Genomic DNA, 21740 nt, shown 5'->3' on the forward strand with positions numbered 1-21740 from the left:
TTTTTTTTTTTTTTAGTTTTAGTTTTTATTTGTTTTTCTAAATGGTTGGGATGGTGTTGTTTTTTTTTGCTTTTTTTTTGCCTTGATTGAGTCGTTAGTCGTTAGGCATTTGTTTTTTTTCTTCTCAAAGGGAAAAAAAAAGTAAAAGCGATTCATTAGCGGAATTAAGAAAAAAAGACTTTTCTTAAGCTAATGGATTTTCGCAGGAAATTGAAAGAAGTCTGCATCTAATTCCTTATCAAATGCATTACTCCCTCCATCTCATCTCCCTTTCCCTTTCGAAAGAGAAAAAAAATCGCAAAAAAACAACTTTAAAAAAATGTTACTTTTTCCCTTCTCTTTCTATCATGCCACGCACAACTTTCTCATACAAAAAAAATGTCCTTATTTTCATCTCTTTCCCTATTCTTTCTCTCTTTTTTTTACTTCCCTCGTCCCTTGCGACAAGAGCGAGAGGGAAGAGCCACCACAGAGGGCCAACAGACAAGGGAGGGAGTGCCACTTGGCTCCCGGCGGCTTGGCACTTTCCTCATTTTATTTTTCGTTTTATCATCACAGAAAAGTCTCACAGGGTTTCGTTCTATCAATCGCGTTATGAATCTCTTTTTTCTTCTCATTTTGGTGTTTTATGCTTTATTTCATTCACCTTCATTCGCTGGGGCAAATTATTGGTCTCTCATTTCACTATCGAGCCAAAATGGTGTCTTGAAAGAAAGACGAAAAAAAAAAGTTTTTTGAAATCATACATGAAGTTAGAAATATCAAATTTTTATTATCATCACCGGTATTACTTTCTTTCTTCTTTTCTTTTAGATATCTTCCCTTCCTTCCTTCATTTTCCTCCAGACCGCATTCAGGATTTCCTCTTTTTTTGTTAAAGGGGGAGAGGACTGGTAATTTTCCCTTTTTCCTGAACAAAGTCAATCTTAACTACAGTTTTTGTGGGGGAAAATGGCCGTCCGTGCCTGATTCCATACCACTCGTATACTCAAAAATGGATGTTCTATTATCTACCATAATATCATACACGCTGAAATATAACATAATAAAAAAAACACAACAACAACTTATAAACATCATTCTCACATTAGTGTCCATACTAGAACTATGCATTCATAAAGAAAGTAAATCTGAACATATATAATTTATAATTCTGATCGTATACTATTCTGTACCGTAGCAGGTCCACCCATATCTTTTGGGAGGTCCTCGTATACAAAGTCCTTGGTTTAGGTGAGGTATTTTAGTATACATCAAGAGCAAGTAAAGACTGCATACTTACAACTATGGATACATTCTCTAAATCTTGAAAATCGTGAGTAACACATGGGGTACATTTTGATTACCACGGCTTCACACAGACGAGTCAAGACGGCACAGGAGAAGGTAGGGTGGTGGGGAGGGAGGGGGGGAGTGGGGGGCAACTGCCTTTTCCACCTCGGGAGGGAGGGAGACAGACAGACGTATTGCAGACAGACCCGTCTCGATCGACACTGCGTCTTTTTTTTCCCATTTCTTCGTCTCAACTTTCCTCCTGTCGCTCCCGCTGGCTTCGGCCCCCCTGGCCCTGCCCCGCGTGCCGCCTCGACCTATCCGTCACTCTTAAGGGTCTTCCCGAAACGTCCAACACTGGGAGACACTCACAGACAAAAGACTAAGTCGACTTCTCCCGCTCGGACTCAAGGAAAGGACAACTCTCGGGCGGCGGCTTCCAACCCGTCTTGCTTGCGATGTGGCTGGCTTGCGACTCGCTTGCCTGTGGAGGAGCTCGGTAATGCCCTATGTGACTACCCTCTCTCACGTCACTCCTCCTGCGTGCCGAGGGGGAATCACTGCCTTCAAGCACGTGGCCAGCTCACTTCTGTCCCTTACAAGCAAGACGTGTTCGCAGGCGCCCGTTCTAACACTGTGTGAGCCGTTGAAAGGCGGGAAATAACCTGAGGTGAGCCCACCAGTAGACGCTGAAGGCAATCCGGAACTGCAGTCGGCGGTGGCGCTAAGGGCAAGTTCTGCTTCGGTTCGAGCTCCTTGCGAGACCGGACGTCGCCTTCAACCCCCTGAGGACTAAGAGAGGTCACAACCCTTGCTGGAGGTCAGTTCCTCGACGGGAGACGAACTACTGAGACTGACTGGTCCTCGAGACGACCTCCAGATAACCTGAGTGCAATGAAGATGGCGCTGGCTGCGAGGCGCGAGCCCGAGGGCGGCCCGGCCCAGCGCTGGCCATTTGAACTACGTGCCTCGGCGCCGGCGGGCGGGACGCGGCGCTCCGCCTGCCCCGCCGCCGCTTAGGCCCGCTCCTCGATCTCGGCTCGCTTGGGCAGGAGCGACTCCGTGTCGGTGAGGTCGAGGGGCTTGGCCGAGGACTCCCCGGCGCCGTTCTCGTACATCTTGCGTCCGACGAGCGAGAAGGAGCCGAGGGCCGGCGTGGAGCCCGGGGTCGGCGAGGAGGACTCGTCCTCGTCGTCGATGACCACGGGGGCGCCCGAGGCCGAGTGGTCGTCGTCGTCGCTGGTCGCGCTCTTGTGGTGCCTCTTGTCGTGGTCCGGGAGGGGCGGGTCTCTGGCGTCCCTGGCGTCCCTGGGCGGCGGGTCGTGGTGCTCGGGCGGGGCGTGCGTGTCGGCGGTGCTGGTCTCCAGGTCGGTGCTCGAGGGGGAGGGCTTCTTGCTGGGCATGCGGCGGGGCACGGTGCTGATGCCCATCTTCTTGATCTTGTCGTACAGCGTTCGGGAAGGAACCTTGTACTTCCGCGAAGCCTGAAACAAATAACTCGTAAATTTCTCCGGAATATGACTACCTGGCAGCCCCGTGCTCCTCTCGCCTCCAAGCACTTCTCTGCTCTGTTTCAGCCCTAGTGAACTCTTCGACTCTACTTTGCGCTACGCTCATTACTCAAAGTCTACTCTACGCTAATCCCCTTCCATTCCATGCATTCCCTCCCTTCTTCTTCCCGTAGTTGTTCCTCCTCCTGCTCCTCCTCCTCCTCCTCTTTCCCCTCTGATCCCCCCTTCACCCATCACCCTCCCTCTAAACCCTCCCTCATGAACCCCAAGACACCCACCCTCCCTCTAAACCCTCCCTCATGAACCCCAAGACACCCACCCTCCCTTCCTACCTCCCTCCCATCTTCCCATCCTCCCTCCCTCCCTATCCTTCCTTCCTCTCACCTGCAGCGCCGTCATGCCACTCCGGACGGCTTCGATGGCATCCATGAGGTCAGTCTTGGTGTACTGCTTGTACCGCTTCCACTCCGGCTTGGGCGTGGGCACGTAGCTGACGAAGTTGCTGTAGTGGGAGGGGCCGTTGGGGTCGATGTGGTACGGGTTGAACTCAGGCAGGAGGGGTCCGTTGGCCAGCTGTTGCGAAAGAGAAGGGAAGGGTGCTTTTAATTGTCGCTTGATTGGCTGTTTATGCGGATCTGCCTCCGCTTCGATCGCGCGCTGGTCTGGTGTCGAAATGGAGGCTTTGGTCTTGTGGAATCGAGAGAGATTTCTCTTTTTTTCTTTTTATTCTTCTTTCGATGAAATTTCAAGAAAAAGCTAAAGAAAAGGAAAATCTAACAGTTATCCTGATTTCAGATCCCTTTACGGCGAAGCAAAGACAAAAATCTTCTCCAGAAACAATACTCAAAATCCTCATTCAAAAAAAAGCCCAAATAACTGGCATCAAGCAATGACCCGTCACAGCGACACCGAGACATGGCCGGTCCAGTGACATCGGTCCTACTCGAAGCCGAAGCCAACTACTCACCGATTCGATCTTCGACTTTTCCTGTTCGTCCTCGCGCGAGATATCGGACATGGAGCGGGATTCCTCGTCGTGCTGTTCCTTCTTCAGCGACAAACTGTACGGAGACTGAGGAGGGAGAGAGAGGGTTTTAATACCTATTAGAACGAAGTTAGAACGGAGGTTTTATTTATCTAATTTATCTGGAGTCATATCAGTTATCATAAGTAGTCGTTTCACTTATTTATTCAATTTCTTTTATCTTTCTAGTTAAGGCTAATAGACTCTCCCATCTTTGCCACTATCTATCGTCAATAGATGGGCGGCGACGGGCCCTTACCTCGAGGTGGTCGCGGTGGTCGTGGGGCAGCAGGTGGGGCACGTGCGAGCTGAGGAGTCCGGGCAGGGGCATCATGGACGAGGCCAGGGACACGAGCGAGCTCATGTCGGGCCCCGGGAAGCCGTGCGTGTGTCCGAGGGCGGTGCGAAGGATGGGCGTGGGCGAGAGCATGGGTTCGGGCAGCATCTGCGGGCGCTTGCGCTTGTGGGGCGGCGAGTCGGGTCCGGGCGGCGCCAGGTGCGGCACGGGCGAGATGAGCGACAGCGGCGGCCGCGGCGGGTCCGAGTCCAGGCTGCCGGGCGTGTGCACGTCCCTCGGCTCGTGGGCGTCGCGCGGGTCCCTCAGGGCGTCGCGGTGGGCGTCTCTGAGCGATTCTCTGTGGGCGTCGCGGAGGGGCTCTCGCAGGTGCTCTCTCAAGTGGTCCCTCAGGTCGCGGGCGTCGCCGCGCAGGTCGAGCTCACGGGCGTCTCTGTGGTCCCTGAGGTCGGGGCGGGCGTCGCGGAGGTCGGGGCGCGGGGGGCGGGGCTGGGGGCGGTGCAGGGGGTGGCCGGGCGGGGGCAGGGGGTACAGGGGGGGCGTGGGCGACGAGGCGCGCGCCTGCTCGTGGCTCGACACCGACAGAGGGGCGGGGCCGGACGCCGAGGTGGGCGGCTCGACCCTGGAGCGCGGCGGCAGGTCCTGGAGGGCGCGGGCGTCGACGGGCGTGGAGGGCGGGTGGGAGGCTTCGTGCGGCGGCGAGGGCGGGCGGAGGGCGGCGTTGGTCTCATTGCCGAGCTCCTCGACGAGCCCCTTCACCTTGAGGCTCTCGGCCACCCGCAGGAGGCCCTGGAGGGCGTCGTGCTCGATGTTGACCTCCCCGCGGTACATGTACTCCAGCAGCGCCCGCATGTCGCACGCCCGCACGTCCTTCAGCACCACGATGGGGTGGTTGGCCGTGTGGGCGTTGACGAAGAGCGCCTGGAAGTAGGAGGAGCATGCGGCGAGGACGAGGCGGTGGGCGTGGAGCGTGGCGCCGTCCTCGCACGCCAGAGTCACGTCCGTGAAGGCCTCGACGTGCAAGAGCTGGTCGAAGGCGGCCAGGAGGTTGTTGCGGTGGTTGTTCCAGCGCAGGCAGTACTGCGACGAGGTCCCCATGGCGCCGTAGCCTCCCTGCGGGCGAGAGAGGGAGGCGTAAGTGGGGGCGGAGGGGAATAAGGGGGAGGGAGAAGGAGCGAAGGGAATCGAGGGGAGGGAGAAGGAGAGAAGGGGATTCGCAAAGAAGGGAGAAGGAGCGAAGGGGAATCGAGGGGAGGGAGGAGAGAAGGGGAATAAAGGGGAGGGAGAAGGAGCGAAGGGAATCAAGGGAAGGGAGAAGGAGCGAAGGGGATTCGCAAGGAAGGGAGGAGCGAAGGGGGAATCAAGGGGAGGGAGAAGCGAAGGGGAATAAGGGGGAGGGAGAAGGAACGAAGGGGAATCGCAAGGGAGAGAAGTCACTGAGAAATGAGATAACGAAAAGGCAAAGAGAAGTAAAATCAAAGAATAATGAAATAAAGAAACTGCTCTTCAGGAAGTAAACAAAATATAATAAGGGGAAAATCGCAGTACATATTTGGAATAATTGAAGAATAATTATTAATATGGTAACGAAATACTCCTGATTAAGATAAGGGTGACGTCAGTGAAGATTTCTTATCTAAAACTGACGATTGATGACCAATGATAATGATGAAGAAGGTAACAACAGTAACAGTAATAATAAGAATAAGAACAACAACAATAATCAACAAAATAAAAACAACAACAATAATAACAATAATAAAAACAAAACAACAATAATAACGATAACAATTACAACTAAATCCCCCCCAACAATAACATTTAAACAACATCAACAACAATAATAAACGATAATAACGTTATCATGTTGACCTTCAGGTTCGGGAAAATCACCCTTGTTGCTTATCACACTCTTGAGCCGGAAGTGGATCGACTTATTACTTCAGAATTTTCTCGAAAGTGTTGCGAAAGAAGGAGATTTGGGGCCGAATGCGAGATAACGGTAGGAAGTGAGAAAGGAGGAGAGATAGAGGAAGGAAGGATGGATAGGGAGAAAGGAGGAGAGATAGAGGAAGGAAGGATGGATGGGTGGATGGAGGGAGAAGTGGAGGAAGGAAGGAAGGAATCAAGGAGGAGAGATAGAGGAAGGAAGGATGGATAGGGAGAATGGGGGAGGAGTGGAGGAAGGAAGGATGGATGGAAGGATGGGGGAGAAGTGGAGGAAAGAAGGATGGGGAGGAGAGATAAAGGAAGGAATAGTGGATGGGAGAATGGGGGAGAAGAGGAAGGAAAGAAGGGGAGGAGTGAAGGAAGGAAGGAAGGAAGGAAGAAAAGTGAAGGATGTAAGGATGGAAGGATGGAGGAAGGATTAGAGAAGGAGGAAAGGTGAAGGAAGGAAGGATGGAATAGGGAAAGGTGAACTAAGGAAGGAAGGAAAGAAGACGGAAGAAATAACGCAGTAAAACTGGAGGAGAGGCGAAGGGAGGAAGTAAGAGATAGAAGAGAAATAAGACAACGAGGAATCGAGGAGAAGTAAGATTAAAGAAAAAAAGTTTGCCCTCAAAAAAAAAAAAACTTTTAAAACTTTAAAGGTGAGACATGACGAATCGAAAGAGGAAAATGAATCAAAAAAATAAAATAAAATAAAAAAGTGTGAGAAAGAGAGAGATATAGACTCGCTGAAAACTCCCAAGATTTCAATTTCGACGAATGTTCTCCATTTCTCAAAAAAAAAAAAAAAAAAAAAAAAAAACTCACGAGAGATAATGGAGCCTTTCTGTTTACCCGAATCGCATCTTTTCTACTTTTTTCAAATAAAGAAAAAAAAGAAAAAAAAATCTGTCCCTTTCTTTCTTTCTCTTAAAAAATACTTTTCTATCTTCACGTGACATCTTAAGTCCAAGGGCGAGGGTGGGGAGGGAGGGAGGGAGGGAGGGAGGAAGGAAGAGAAGGAGGAGGAAAGAGAGAAGAGAGAAGAGAGAGGAGAGAGGAGAGAGAAGAGAGGAGAGAGGAGAGAGAAGGGAGAGGAGAGAGAGAGAAAGAGAAGAGAAGAGAAGAGAGGAGAAGGGAAAGAGACAAAGAACGAACGAACGAGAGAGATAAAAAACACAAAAAACACACACACACAAAAAAAAACACCCAAAACAATAACGATACAAATCAATCAATCAATAATAATAATAATAATAAAAAACACAACCAGAAAAAGAAAAAGACAAAGAAACAGAAAAAAAAATTGGGAATAGGTCCAACAACCTCGTTCGTGACTCCGTGATTCCCGCCCCCTCCCCCTCACCCCTCCCACCCCCTACCCCTCTACTCCCTCCCCCACCCCTCCCACCCCACCCCCCACAACCCCGACCGATCACGAAGGGTAATGAAGCATGTATTTAACGTAAAAAAAAATAGAGAAAGAGAGAGACAGTAAGGAGAGAAAGAGAGAGAGAGAGAAAAAATCCCCCACATTCCCATAGGCCGTCTTAGACCTTCGCCGCATAATCAAGCACCGATTATCATACCTCCGGCAACGCGAAATTACACCCCTACCCCCTCCGCCGGCCATAAGGGTTAAGCCCCATAGACCCCCCAAAGGAAAACCACCCGAAGAGGCGCCTCAACTCCTTGGACCAAATCGCCAGATCGCGTGAGCAGTCTGCCTATAGGCCTACCGCGGCCGTGGCAGTCACTCAATTTTCGTTTTTTTTTCCTTTTTTATAATATAGGCTGTGCAGTCTGCCTATAGGCCTACCGCGCCGTGGCAGTCACTCAATTTTCGTTTTTTTTTTCCTTTTTTTATAATATAGGCTGTGCAGTCTGCCTATAGGCCTACCGCGCTGTGGCAGTCACTCAATTTTCGTTTTTTTTCTTTCTTTTTTATAATATAGGCTGTGCAGTCTGCCTATAGGCCTACCGCGGCAGTCACTCAATTTTCGTTTTTTTTAAATATTTTTTTATAATATAGGCTGTGCAGTCTGCCTATAGGCCTACCGCGGCCGTAGCAGTCACTCAATTTTCGTTTTTTTCTTCTTTTTTTATAATATAGGCTGTGCAGTCTGCCTATAGGCCTACCGCGGGACTGGCACAGGGATCGGCCGTGGCAGTCACTCAATTTTCGTTTTTTTTCTTCTTTTTTTATAATATAGGCTGTGCGCCCCGATTGGTAATTTACGGATTGGGATGTCGAGCATGTGGATGGCGTGATGGATCGCTCCCTCTCTCGATTCGGGTCTAATCTGCCTAATCCGCCGGAACAAACGTATTCATGTAGGTATATATGTCTTATACTTGTGCACATGTGTATATTTGTGTGTGTGTGTGTGTGTGTGTGTCGTGTGTGTGTGTGTGTGTGTGTGTGTGTGTGTGTGTGTGTGTGTGTGTGTGTGTGTGTGTGTGTGTGTGTGTGTGTGTGTGTGTGTGTGTGTGTGTGTGTGTGTGTGTGTAATACATATATACATATATACATACACAGACATACACACACACACACACGCACACACACACACACACACACATACATAAAAAACATACATCCGGACACGCAGGCCTACAAACAAACAGACAGACACACGCACGCACAGGCCTACAAAAGTCCCGGCAGCCGGAGCGTAATTTCTAGAAAAAGATTCCCACACGATTATCATCAAGTCGAATCGGCAGAGTGGCGGAGGAGGGAGGAGGAGGGAGGAGGGGGAGGAGGGAGGAGGAGGGGGAGGGAGGAGGGGAGGGAGGAGGGGGAGGAGGAGGGAGGAGGAGGCCTTCGTCATCAGTCATGGGGAGGCGGCGTGCATACCACACCCCTTCCCCTCCCTCCCTCCCTCTAGCTCTTCCCCTCTCTCCCTCTTGCTCTCCCTATCTCTATCTCTATTTTCTCCTCTCTCTATCTCTATTTCTCCCTCTCTCTATCTTTATCTCTTCCTCTCTCTGTCTCTATCTCTGTATCTTTCTGTCTCTCCCACCTCTCCCTCTTCCTTCCTTACCTCCGTCCTTCTCCCTTCCTCCTCTCCTCCACCCCCTCTCCCTCACTCCCCACCTCCCCCCACCCTCCCTCACTCCCCCCACCCTCCCTTCCTCCCCCCATCCGGACCCCCCCCTTCTCTAACCTCACTCACTCCTTGCATGACTTATCATGAACAAATTCCTGTACCGTTATTACACTGTATTTGTTAATGTCTGTAGCTGCGACGATGCTGTCTGTGTGAGAGCTTGAGTTTGTTCATCTTAATTCGCTGTGTCTTCGGTTCGTGTTATTTGTGGTAATGAATGGGTATTAATTGTTTGTTTGTCTTGTGAGTCAGTCAGTCAGTCTCTCTCTCTCTCTCTCTCTCTCTCTCTCTCTCTTTCTCTCTCTCCCTCTCTCTGTCTCTCTCTCTCTCTCTCTCTCTCTCTCTCTCTCTTTGATGCATTGCTCACTTCTCTCTCACTTCTTTCCATATTTCTCTAAACATATCACTTTCTTACTCTCTCTCCATCCCTCCCTCATTATACTCCATCTCTCCTCCCTCCCTCTCTCTCTCTCTCTCTCTCTCTCTCTCTCTCTCTCTCTCTCTCTCTCTCTCTCTCTCTCTCTCTCTCTCTCTCTCTCTCACTCTCTCTCTCTCTCTCTCTGCTTACCTCGACTAGTTTCATATCGTCCTTCCTAAGATGCGAAGGGTGAATATAATTGGCAATCTCCTTCGAAAACAACCAACTATACCAATTTCTCTCGTTGGCAAAAGCTGGCGAAAGGCTGCGACTGAAATCTTGATCAAGCATGAAGTCTGCTTGAGAAACCACGCTTGTCCGCTTGCTTGTCGTTCTTGCAGCGGTTGAGTCAGAACACTACACTGAATTTCCAAGCACGGTTACAGGATATCGAGACGTACGTGTGTACAAAAAAGTATTCCTTACTCTCTCTCTCTCTTATTTTCTAATTGAATAATCTCTTTAGCTTTTCCTTCTTCTTCCTTTTTTTCTGTTTCTTTGACTTCTCTTCCGTCAGCGCGTTCACAACCAGAACGGATGAAGTGTTGAGATAAATAAATAAATAAATACTTTCTGTTCACCTCTGCGGCAAATCCTTTTTTTCCTCAAGGGGCTTTTAGGCTTGAGATCCCGCGGGACCAGCGAGTGTATCCTACAGGAGCACTTAGCCCGAACAGGAGACCCACCAGCTCAAGGCCTGCACTATATATATATGTATATACGCGACACGCACGCACACGCACACGAGATAGAGGGAGCGCATGTGATATTGCAGAGACGGGAAGGTGCGGAATGGCCAGGCGGCGGGCACACACTCCGTTTTCTATACTCGATAGCACGTTAAGCGGGGCACTGAGGCAGTGGGCGAGCGATACATTGTGACACGCGGTTTAAAAAGTCTTAATCGACTCTAAGTACTTAATTGCTTCGCGCCTACACTTCCCCCCCCCCATTTGCTCATTCTACTTTTGGCGAGGGGGGAGGGAACACTCCCCTCCCTCGCCTTCTGTGGGAGGGAAGGCGGCCCGACGAGGCTTCGCGAAGGAGGGAAGGAGGCGAAGGGAAGAAGGGGGAGGGGACGATCGAACGAAAAGCGGCGAACGAAAACGAGCGAGAAGCGGCCGAAAGCACCCGGACAAGCCTTCCACCCACGTGCGCCAGAGCAGCAGTGTTTTGCAATATTCTCGCAAGATTGCAACCACCGCAGCGATTCGCAGAAGCAGAGATCCTTGTGGGTGAAGGGGGGGAATGAGGAGGAGGAGGAGGAGGAGGGGGAGGGGGAAGGAGGGGGAGGGGGGAAGGAGGAGGAGGAGGAGGAGGCTGAGGGGGGAGGGGGAAGGAGAAGGAGGAAGGAGGAGCAGGAGGAGGAGGAGGAAGGAGGAGCAGGAGGAGGAGGAGGAAGAGGAGGGAGAAGGGGGCCTGTCTTGCCCGCCTCTCTCGGAAATTGTACCGCGCTGAGAGACTTAGTTCCAGGAAGCGATGCGCCCTTTTTCCCCCCGCAGTGTCGTGATTTGACGTCTTAAGGAATACTTTACAGTTAAACAGGAGACGGGCCAGTGACGTGCTCTGCGGGGAAAAGGATCATCAATGGGAACACTTCACTTGCGCGGATCAATTGCAGTGCGAGAAAGGTTAAGATGTCTTGAGGTCGTCTGTAGGTCTTCCTCATTTAGTTATTCATCTACCTACCTATCTATCTATCTATCTACCTATCTACCTCTCTGTCTACCTATCCATCTATCTATCTATCTACCTCTCTGTCTCTCTACCTATCCATCTATCTATATATCTATCTATCTATCTACCTACCCACCTCTCTGTCTCTCTACCTATCTACCTATCCATCTATCTACCTACCTACCTACCTCTCTGTCTGTCTACCTATCTACCCATCGACCTACCGACCAACCTATCTATCTATCTACTCATCTCTCTATCTATCTATCTATCATCTATCTACCCATCTCTCTATCTATCCATCTATCACCTATCTACCTATTCATCTACCTCCCTCCCTATCTACTAATCTATTCATCTCTGCGTCCATCATCATAATTACCGCTCGCAACCGTTCCTTACATAAACGTGATCGGTTTGCGCGCTTTGGCCGATCTATATATATATATATATATCTTTTAAATCGCTTTTGCCCGACTGACAGATCTCATTACGTATGCAAGTGTCATCGCAGTACGTTAGCGATCGAAAAAAATATTTAAAAGCTTCAAAAATAAAACGATTTATATGCGAAACGATGGGTTATATCCGCACCAATTTCGTTCGTCAGTATTTCTCGTATTTTGTAGATCGCCATTATTTTTTCGCGTCTTTTCCTGTGCTAATGAATGGGTTATGAAATAAAAGGAATTAAAAATGGATGTATAAGTAACCCTATTTAAGAGAGAAGTGTTCAGGGGCGATGTAAGTGCAAAGACATTTATTATTTTTTTGTCATTTTCTCTATTTTCTTTTGTCATTTTCTCTCCCACACCTGGCATCCGGTCTGACCACGAATCCCCGCAGATAAAACCGTTTACGTACGATAGTTACAGCACAACTGATAAAAAAGAGAGAGAGACAAAAAAAAAGGGAGGCTACTAAATGATACAGTGGGGAATTATTCCAAAAAAAAAAAAAAAAAAATCCCTCTCTCTAACTCTAATCTCTCTTTTTTTTTCTTTTTTTCTTTTTGCGTGTGTCAAGAGTGTCGGGAAATACCAAACCCAGATGGTGCAATGGCGCGCGTTTTCTTCGTGTGTGTGGGCGACCTTCGGAGGAGGAGGAGGAGGGGTAACTATCACATTTCAATATTGCACGCCCTAACCCGCTCCTGGCTTAGGACTCCTGGTGAATTCCGCGGGATTCCCTGCTTTCTCGCACTCTTCCTCTTTCGTGGATTCTTAATCATCCTTTATACTAAGAATATTTTGCACAATTTCATTTACGAAAAGGAACTCACCGTCACCACATGCAGACGAGACCGATTCGCCACACTCCTGCATTTCACTCCATCCCAAGGAATAAAACACCAAACACCCCACCTTCCCCACCCTCGCGAATTCCCCAATTCCCCACAACCCCCCATCCCTCTTCCCCTCCCACCCATCCCCCCCAAAGACCCAAACCCCATCCACATATCCACCCAAACAGCCGCTTTAAAAGAGACACAGAAGACCCGACATCCTCTTCCACCGAAAAATCGCAACCCGGGATGAACACTCGTCCAAAAATTGCGACATGGGAGCCAGGAAATGCCCCGCACGGCCCTCTTGGCGGCGTGATTCAGCTGTGTCGGGGAGGGGGAGGGGGTGGAGGGGGAGGGAAAGGGAGGAAGGAGGGTGGGAGGAGGGAAGGAGGAGGGGGGAGGTGGGGTGGGAAGGGTGGAGGGGGTGGGTAGGGAGGGGGAGGGAGAGGGATGAGGAGGGGTGAGGGGAAGGGAGGGAGGGAGGAGGAGGGGGGAGGGAAGGGTGATAGAGAGGGGGAGGGTGGAGAGGGGTGAGGGAGGGAGGAGAAGGATGAATAAAGGGAGGGGAAAAAGAAAAGAGAGAAGGAGTGAGAAAGGTGTGCAAAGAATAAATCGAAGGAGAAAGAATAGGAAAGGAGGATTAAGGAAGAGAGAGAGAGAGAGAGAGAGAGAGAGAGAGAGAGAGACAGAGAGAGAGAGAGATAGATAGATAGATAGAGAGAGAGAGAGAGAGAGAGAGAGAGAGAGAGAGAGAGAGAGAGAGAGAGAGAGAGAGAGAGAGAGAGAGAGAGAGAAAGAGAAAGAGAAAGAAAGAAAGAGAGAAAGAAAAAAAAAGAGATAGAAATAATAGAGAAAGAGAGAGAGGAATAAGAAGGGAGGGGAAGTGACCAGAGAAGCAAAAGGAGGGGAGGGAGGGGACGGAGGGACGGAGGGACGGAGGGAGGGGAGGGAGGGGAGGGAGGGGTGTGTATGCTAGCAAAAGGTTGAGCGGACGTTCCAGACGCGCACGCACACGCGCACGCACGTCATTAGCAAAAGTGTTCCTGGAGTTCGCCGCTGAGACACCAATAAGGGAGTCTGTGAGTCACGCCGCTCGCGCATCGCGGGGATTGAGAGGTCGTGTGCTATGCGTGGCCCCTTTTTGTCTCTCTCTCTATTTGTCTATCTGTCTGTCTGTCTGTCTGTCTGTCTGTCTGTCTGTTTGTCTGTCTGTCTGTCTGTCTGTCTGTCTGTCTGTCTGTCTGTCTGTCTGTCTATCTAGTCTAGCTCTCTCTCTGTCTCTGTCTCTATCTGTCTGTCTGTCTGTCTATCTAGCTCTCTCTCTGTCTCTGTCTCTGTCAGTCTATCTAGCTCTCTCTCTCTCTCTCTCTCTGTCAGTCTATCTATCTACTCTCTCTCTCTCTATCTGTCTATTTATCTCTCTCTCTTTGTCTATCTATCTCTCTTTCCCTCTCTCTCCCTCTATCTGTCTACCTTTCTATCTTATATTCTCTTCACTCTCTCTTTCACTCTTTCTTTGCCTTTATTTCTCTTTCTTCTTTTTCTTTCCTTGTTTCTCTTCTCTCTCTCTTCTCCCTCTCCCTCCCTCCCCGTCACCTAATCAAATCAACACCAACTTATTCAAACTTATTTTCCCCTTTACCTGTAGCCAACTGCAAAGGTAATTATATATCATTAGTAATAATTACTTTGCTTTCCCAGTCAGGAGATCCCCGTTCATACAAAGATAAAAATTACCCACGAAAAAAAAAGAAAAAGAAAAGAAAAAAAATGTTGCCATAGTAACATTGTAACTAACCTGCCGTGTCCGTAGATTTAGGAATTTCGCCCTTAACGCCCCTCTCCCTCTCCCTCTTTCCCCTTTTCTTCTCTTCCTCTCTTCTTTCTTTCATCCTTCTCCTCCTCCTTTCTATTTTTTTCTCTTCGTTTCCACCATTTTTTACTTTCTTTTTATTACCTCTTCTCCTCTCTTCTTCTACGTCTTTATCTCCCCCTCATACCACTAACACTTCCTCCTCCTCCTCCTCCATCCTTTCTCCTTCCTTCCCCCTCCCTCCTCCTCTTCCTCCTCTCTCCTCCTCCACCCTTTCTCCTTCCTTCCCTCTCCTCCTCTTCTCCCCTCCCTCCATCCTTTCTCCTTCCTTCCCCTCTCCCTCTCTTCCTCCTCCTCCTCCATCCTTCCCCTCCATCCTTCCCCCTCCTTCCTTCTTCCTCCTCCCCTCCATCCCTCTTCCTTCCTCTCTCCCCCTCCTCCTTATTATGCCTCAATTCCTCCCTTCTTCGAACCAAACCCGCGCGTTCTTCTTCTTCTTCTTCTTCTTCTTGTTCTTCTTCTCTTCTTCTTCTACTCCTCTTCTCTCCTCCTCCTCCCCTCCATCCTTTCTCCTTCCCCCCTCCACCTCCTCCTCCCATCCCTCCTCCTCCCCTCCCTCTCCCTCCTCTTCCTCCTCCATCCTTTCTCCTTCCTTCCCCCTTCCTCCTCCTCCCCCTCCATCCTTTCTCCTTCCTTCCCCTTCCTCCTCCCTCCTCCTTTTCCTCCTCCTCCTCCACCCTTTCTCCTTCCTTCCCCCTTCCTCCTCCCTCCTCCTCTTCCTCCTCCTCTTCTCGCCTCAATTATGCCTCAATGTCACTCATTCGAACCGAACCCACGTGTTATTACTTCCGTTGTTCTTCATATTTATCTTTCTATTCCATTAATCTCTATATCTCTCCTTATCTGTCTGTCTGTCAATCTTATTATCACTCCCTCCTTCTTCATTCCATTCCCTTTCATTTATTCTTGATCTTCTCTGTCTCTCTTTTTTATTCTTTACTTTCTCTGCCTCTTTTTTTTATCAATCAGTGGCTCCTTCTCCCTCTGTCCTTCTTTCTTCCTCTTCCTCTCACTTTTTTCTACTTTTAATTAATACTCTCTATCTCCCTTTCCCTATATTCATCACTCCCACATCTCCCTCGCTCTCTTTATTTATCACCTACTATTTCCATATTCATATCTCTCACTCTCTCCTTCTTCTCCTTCTCTGTCTCTCTCTCTCTCTCTCCGTCTCTCCTCCCTCTTCCTTTCTTTATCATTCCCCATCTCCCATCTTTACCCCCTCTCCCTCTCCCTCCTTCTTCCATCCCTCTCCCTTTCCCTCCCTCCCCTTCTCCTTATCCCTCTCCTTCTCTCTTTCCCTCTCCTTCTCTCTTTCCTTCTCCCTCTCCTTCTCCCTCTCTCTCCTTCTCTCTTTCCCTCTCTCCTTCTTCCCCCCCCCTCCCTATCCCTCTCCCCTCTCCCCCTCTCCTTCTTTCTATCATTTCACACACACAAAAAAAAATGTTTATACGTCACATCCGTCTCAGTTATCTCGTTCATTGCCACACAAGAGATAAGTATCTTGAGAAATGTTGTGATTAAAGAAAAGAAAGGAAAAATGGCGGACAACCCCCCCAAAAAAAAAACAAAAAAAAAAAAACATAAAGAATAAACATTAGAAAAAATAGATTAATAAAAGTAAATAAATGAATAGACGAACAAAATAAATAAATAAAGAATAAAAGATAGACAAATAAGAGTAAATAAAATAATATAATAATCTTCAAAAGATACAATGAATGGGCGTAAATAATATTACTGTTATCAAGAGATAAATTCAATAAATGAATTTTATATCAAAGATGACACATGATATGAAAGAAATTTTTGAATGAGGTAACACGTGATAAATGAATGAATGCGTAGGAAGACGAAATAGACAAAATAATAACAATAATGATAATAAAAAATAAACAATAGTAATTATATTAATAATAACAACAATGATATTAATAACAACAACAATAACAATAACAATAAAAAACAATAATATCATTAATGATAATAATAATGGTGATAAAAATAGTACTAAAGTAACAACAACAACAACAAAGGATGATGATGATGATGATGATGATGATGATGATGATGATGATGATGATGAGGATAATAAAAATAATTATAAAAACAAGAGAAGCAGGAGAGAGAAGAGGAGAAGAAAAAGAAGAGGAGAGAAGGAGGGGAAGAGATGGAAGAGGAGAGACGGAGGAGAGGGAAGAGGAGAGAAGGAAGAAAGTAGAGAGAAGAGAAGGAGAAGGAAGAGGAGAGAAGAAAGAAAGTAGAGAGAAGAGAAGGAGAAGGAAGAGGAGAGAAGAAAGAAAGTAGAGAAGAGAAGAGAAGGAGAAGGAAGAGGAGAGAAGAAAGAAAGTAGAGAGAAGAGAAGAAGAAGGAAGAGAAGAAGAAGGAAGAGGAGAGAAGGAGGAGAAGGAGGAGGAGAGAGTGTGCAAACCGCTGGGAACATATTACGCAACACCCACGGCCTTGCAAGTTGCAAGGTTGCAGGTGGCAGCGGTGGTCAAGGTTTGGGGGAGGGAGGGAGGGAGAAGAGAGGGAGGGAGGAGAGAAGGAGGAGAGGGAGGGAAGGGAGGAGGGAGGGAGGGAGGAGGAGAGGAGGGAGGGAGGGAGGAGGAGGAGAGAGGGAGGGAGGGAGAGGAGGGAGGGAGGGAGGGGAGAGCGGGAGGGAGGGAGAGAGGGAGGGAGGGGAGGGAAGGGAGGGAGGGAGAGAGGGAAGGAGAGAGGGAGGGAGGGAGGGAGGAGAGAGGGAGGGAGGAGGGAAGGAGGGAGAGAGGGGAACGAGGGAGGAGAGAGGGAGGGAGAGAGGGAGGGAGGGAGGGAGGGAGGGAGGGAGGGAGGGAGGAGAGAGGGAGGGAGGGAGGGAGGAGAGAGGGAGGGAGGGAGGGAGGAGGGAGGGAGGAGAGGGAGGGAGGGAGGAGAGGAGGGCGGGGGATGGGGGTAGGGAAGAGGAGGGAGGGATTAGTGGAAAATGAGAGGAAGGGTAATACGAGAGGGTGTGGAAAAAAAAGAACAGAAGAAGAAGAAGAAGAGAGAGAATAGGGGGGATGGAGGACAGGGCGAGAGTCAAGAAGGGGAAATAAGGAAAGAGCGAGAGAGAGAAAGAGAGAGAGATAAATAGATAGATAGATAGAAAGAGAGAGAGAGAGAGAGAGAGAGAGAGAGAGAGAGAGAGAGAAGAGAGAGAGAGAGAGAGAGAGAGAGAGAGAGAGAGAGAGAGAGAGAGAGAGAGAGAGAGAGAGAGAGAGAGAGAGAGAGAGAGAGAGAGAGAGAGCGAGAGAGAGAGAGAGTGAAAGAGAGAGACAGATAGAGAGTGAAAGAAAGAGAGAGAGAGACAGAGAGAGAGAGAGAGAAACGGATGGCGGGGGAGTTCTCGGAAGATCTTCGCTTAGGAAGAGATGGAAATTTTTAAGATAAGCGAGAGGGATATGGTGCAAGCAATGGGAATTGTGAGAGAGAAAAAGAGAGAGGGAGAGGGAGATAGATAGATAGATAGATAGATAGATAGATAGAGAGAGAGAGAGAGAGAGAGAGAGAGAGAGAGAGAGAGAGAGAGAGAGAGAGTGAGAGTGAGAGTGAGAGTGAGAGTGAGAGTGAGTTCTCGGAACATCTTCGCTGAGGAAGAGATGGAGATTTTAAGAGAGAGAGAGAGAGAGAGAGAGAGAGAGAGAGAGAGAGAGAGAGAGAGAGAGAGAGAGGGGGAGAGAATAGACAAAGAAACCAGACAGACAGACTGACAGATAGAGAGAGACGCTTCACCTTCAAAATATCTTATCTTGCCAATATCATATATAAGTAAACAATTGAATAACCTAGCAAAACTCACACACACACACACACACGCACGCGCACACGCACACACACACACGCACACACACCTGCCCCCTCCCCCCTTCCTAACACACACGCACACACACCTGCCCCCTCCTTCCTAACACACACACACACACACACACGCACACGTACGAACACACACACACACGTACGAACACACACACACACACGTACGAACACACACACACACACACGTACGAACACACACACACACCTGCCCCCTCCCCTTCCTCAACACACACACACACACACACATACACACACACACACACACACACACACACACACACACACACACACACACACACACACACACACACACCCACACACACACCCCCACACACCTGCCCCCTCCCCCCTTCCTACCACACACACACACCCACACACACACGCACGCACACACACTTTTTTTTTTCCTTTTGCAATTCCTGCAATGATCTTCTCGGAGCAACTGCCTCTCCATCTCGGGTCCTTCTTCGAAAACACTTTTACTGCAAATTTCCCTGACGTTTCAATCCTCGATTCCTATCTCCCATTTCTCTTTTTTTTTCTTCTTCTTCTTTTCCTTCTTCTTTTTTTTAACTTGCCCTGTCGTGGTTAATGACTGAGATTCGGTGGAAAAAAGGGGGGGAGGAGGAGGAGGAGGAGGAGGAGGAGGAGGAGGAGGAGGAGGAGGAGGAGGAGGAGGATGGAGGGGGATGGAGGAGGATGGAGGGGGAGGAGGAGGAGGAGGATGGAGGAGGAGGATGGAGGAGGAGAAGAAGAAGAAGAAGAAGAGGAAGAAGAAGAAGGAGGAGGAGAAGGAGGATTAGGAGAAGAAGGAGGAGGAGAAGAAAATAATAATACGAATAATAATAATAAGAATAAACTAAAGAATGAGAACAAGGAAGATAACATCTTATAATCCCTCAATTCTTTGTATTCTAATATCATCATTATTATTAGCACAGTCATCACCATCATTTTCAGAGAGAGAGAAGAAGAAGAAGAAGAAGAAGAAGAGAGAGAGAGAGAAGGAGAGAGAGAAGGAGAGAGAGAGAGAAGGAGAGAGAGAGAGAAGGAGAGAGAGAGAGAAGGAGAGAGAGAGAGAAGGAGAGAGAGAGAGCGAGAGAGAGCGAGAAAGAGAGAGAAAGAAAGAGAGAGAGAGAGAGAGAGAGAGAGAGAGAGAGAGAGAGAGAGAGAGAGAGAGAGAGAGAGAGAGAGAGAGAGAGAGAGAGAGAGAAAGAAAGAAAGAAAGAAATATATACAAACAAAAGACCAAAAAAAGAATGGAAGAGACAAAACCAAAAACAACAACAAAAAAAACAACAACAACAACAACGAAATAAGAGATAAATAGATAAAGATAGATAGAAAAGAGACCTGAACCACGCCAAACGTTATGCAAATCCCGACCCGATAACCCTATAAATTATTCTAATGATTCTTTACAAACTCTTTCATTACTCCCAATGGATGACGTCACCGCAGCCCAGGCCAATGGGTGATTAGCACGTGCAGCCAAATCGGGGTTGATGTATGGTGGAGAAAGATGTGTGTGGGGGGTGGGGGGAGTGGGGGTGCGTGTGAGTAACTGTGTGTGTGTGTGTTGGGGGGGGGTGCGTGTGTGTGGGTGGGAGGGGTGCGTGTGTGTGTGTGTGTGTAGGGTGTGTGTGTGGGGGGGTGTGTGTGTGGGGGTGCGTGTGTGTGTGTAGGGGCGGGTGCGTGTGCGTATGTGTCACATACTTCTCCATGTGCGTACGCGTGTGCATGCGCATAAACTGATCCAAAAAAAACAAAAAAACGCATCTAGCAACCCACCAAAACCATAAAAAAACGAAAAAAAAAACGAAAAAAACACACACAAACAAACAGAACCCACGACAAGACCCCCACCCCCACCCCTCACCCCCCACCCCGCCCCACACACACAAAGGATAAACTCCGGAGTAAAGAAATCCAACTCGTCAAACGGACGTCAATATGATACGTGATTTCCACCGCATCCTGCCTGCTGTGTTTCTCGTCCTCAGCCGCGCGAATAATTTATTCTTGGTCAGGACGAAGAAAAAGAAGGTTTTGCTTTCTCTTCTTACCATTATTGTGGCTGTTATTGTCCTTGTTATCGTCATCGTTATTGATAGCATTGCCAATCCTGTTATTATTCACCGTCATCTTACGCGTTGTAATTACTGTTAATGATGCTATTATTGGTGTTACTATCGATCTCATGATTAATTTTTTTTTTCGGGATCACAATTACACTCGCTATCGTAAAGACCTTTTATCGCAAACAAATAAAACAATAGCGAGATAAAGTCTCACTTCCCTCACCCCTTCGTCGCTCCCTAAACCAGATTCCGCCTTCTGCCCTCCCCTCCCCCCTTCCATCCTTCACCCCCTTCTCCCACTCCATCCTTCCCCCCCTTCCCTCATCCTTCACACCTCCCCTCCCCTTCCCTCCATCCTCCACCTCTCCCCTTCACCCTCTCCCCCTTCCCTCCATCCTTCACCCCCTCCCTCCATCCTTCACCCCCTCCCCCTCTATCCTTCACCCCCTTCCTCCCCCTCCATCCTTCCCCCTCCCCCTCCATCCTTCCCCCTCCCCCCTCCATCCTTCACCCCCCCTTCCCTCCATCCTATCTCCCTCCTTCCCTCCCCCTCCATCCTTCATCTTCCACCCCCTTCCCTCCACTTCCCTCCATCCTTCACCCACCCCCTCCCCCTCCATCCTTCTCCTTCCCTCCATCCTTCTCCCCTCTCCCTCCATCCTTCATCCTCCTATCTCCCTCCTTCTTCCCTCCATCCTTCACCCCCCTTTTTCCCCCTCTCAAAAAATCTATCTTTGCAACGTGTCCGAGCTCTCTGTGCAATGATGCAACACTAAGCATACTGAGTCAGATTACCAAAGCTGAATATGTGATTTCCTCGGCTCGGTCTTGCATCATTTGCCTCCTCTCGCCCCTTTTGCAATCATATATTTCTTCCTTTCTTTTTATATGTGTGTGTGTGTGCGATTCTTTTTCATTGGCTTCGTCTGGGGGTTGGTTGCGAAGGGGAGGGAGGGAAGGAGGGGGGGAAGAGAGGGAGGGGAGGAGGGAGGGAGGAAGAGAGGGAGGGAGGGAAGATAGGGAGGGGAGGAGTTAGGGAGGGAGGAAGAGAGGGAGGGGAGGAGGGAGGAGGGGAGTTAGGGAGGGAGTGGAAGGGAGGGGATGGGGGACTGGGATGTTTAGGGAGGGGGGCGGGGGGGCGGGGAGTTTAGCGAAGGGGGTAAGGTGAAGTACAGAAACCTTAGGGGGGGGGGAGGAAGGGAGGAGGGAGGTAAGGGAGACAGTCCGTGGGTCAGCAGTTTAAGGGAAGAAGAGGAGGAGTGGGGGAGGGGGGAGGATTCTAGGGTAAGCTGAGCAGAGGAAGAGGCGGAGGAGGGGGTCGAGGAGGACGAGGGAGGGGGGTCGAGGAGGAAGAGGCGGAGGAGGGGTCGAGGAGGACGAGGCGGAGGGGGGTCGAGGAGGACGAGGAGGGGGGTCGAGGAG

At 49.2% G+C, this 21740-nt stretch overlaps 1 protein-coding gene across 3 annotated transcripts in view; it reads right to left on the minus strand.

Moving 5' to 3' along the window:
• Positions 1 to 21740, minus strand: part of LOC113818090 (uncharacterized) — a 50457-nt gene continuing 28717 nt past the window's right edge. For 2 of the 3 annotated variants that reach the window (XM_070129268.1, XM_070129269.1), the window contains exons 2-5: positions 4067 to 5215; positions 3751 to 3855; positions 3168 to 3356; positions 1 to 2756 (exon numbers count right to left, since the gene is read on the minus strand). In XM_070129268.1, coding sequence (XP_069985369.1) covers positions 2289 to 2756; positions 3168 to 3356; positions 3751 to 3855; positions 4067 to 5215 — 1911 coding nt within the window. In that variant the 3' untranslated portion in view covers positions 1 to 2288. Of the gene's footprint in view, positions 2757 to 3167; positions 3357 to 3750; positions 3856 to 4066; positions 5216 to 9712; positions 10381 to 21740 lie in introns of those variants that run through there. The other variant, XM_070129267.1, reaches the window with a different exon arrangement.

The sequence above is a fragment of the Penaeus vannamei genome, chromosome 13 (genome assembly GCF_042767895.1).
Source record: "Penaeus vannamei isolate JL-2024 chromosome 13, ASM4276789v1, whole genome shotgun sequence".
In the NCBI taxonomy this organism is placed as follows: domain Eukaryota; kingdom Metazoa; phylum Arthropoda; class Malacostraca; order Decapoda; family Penaeidae; genus Penaeus; species Penaeus vannamei.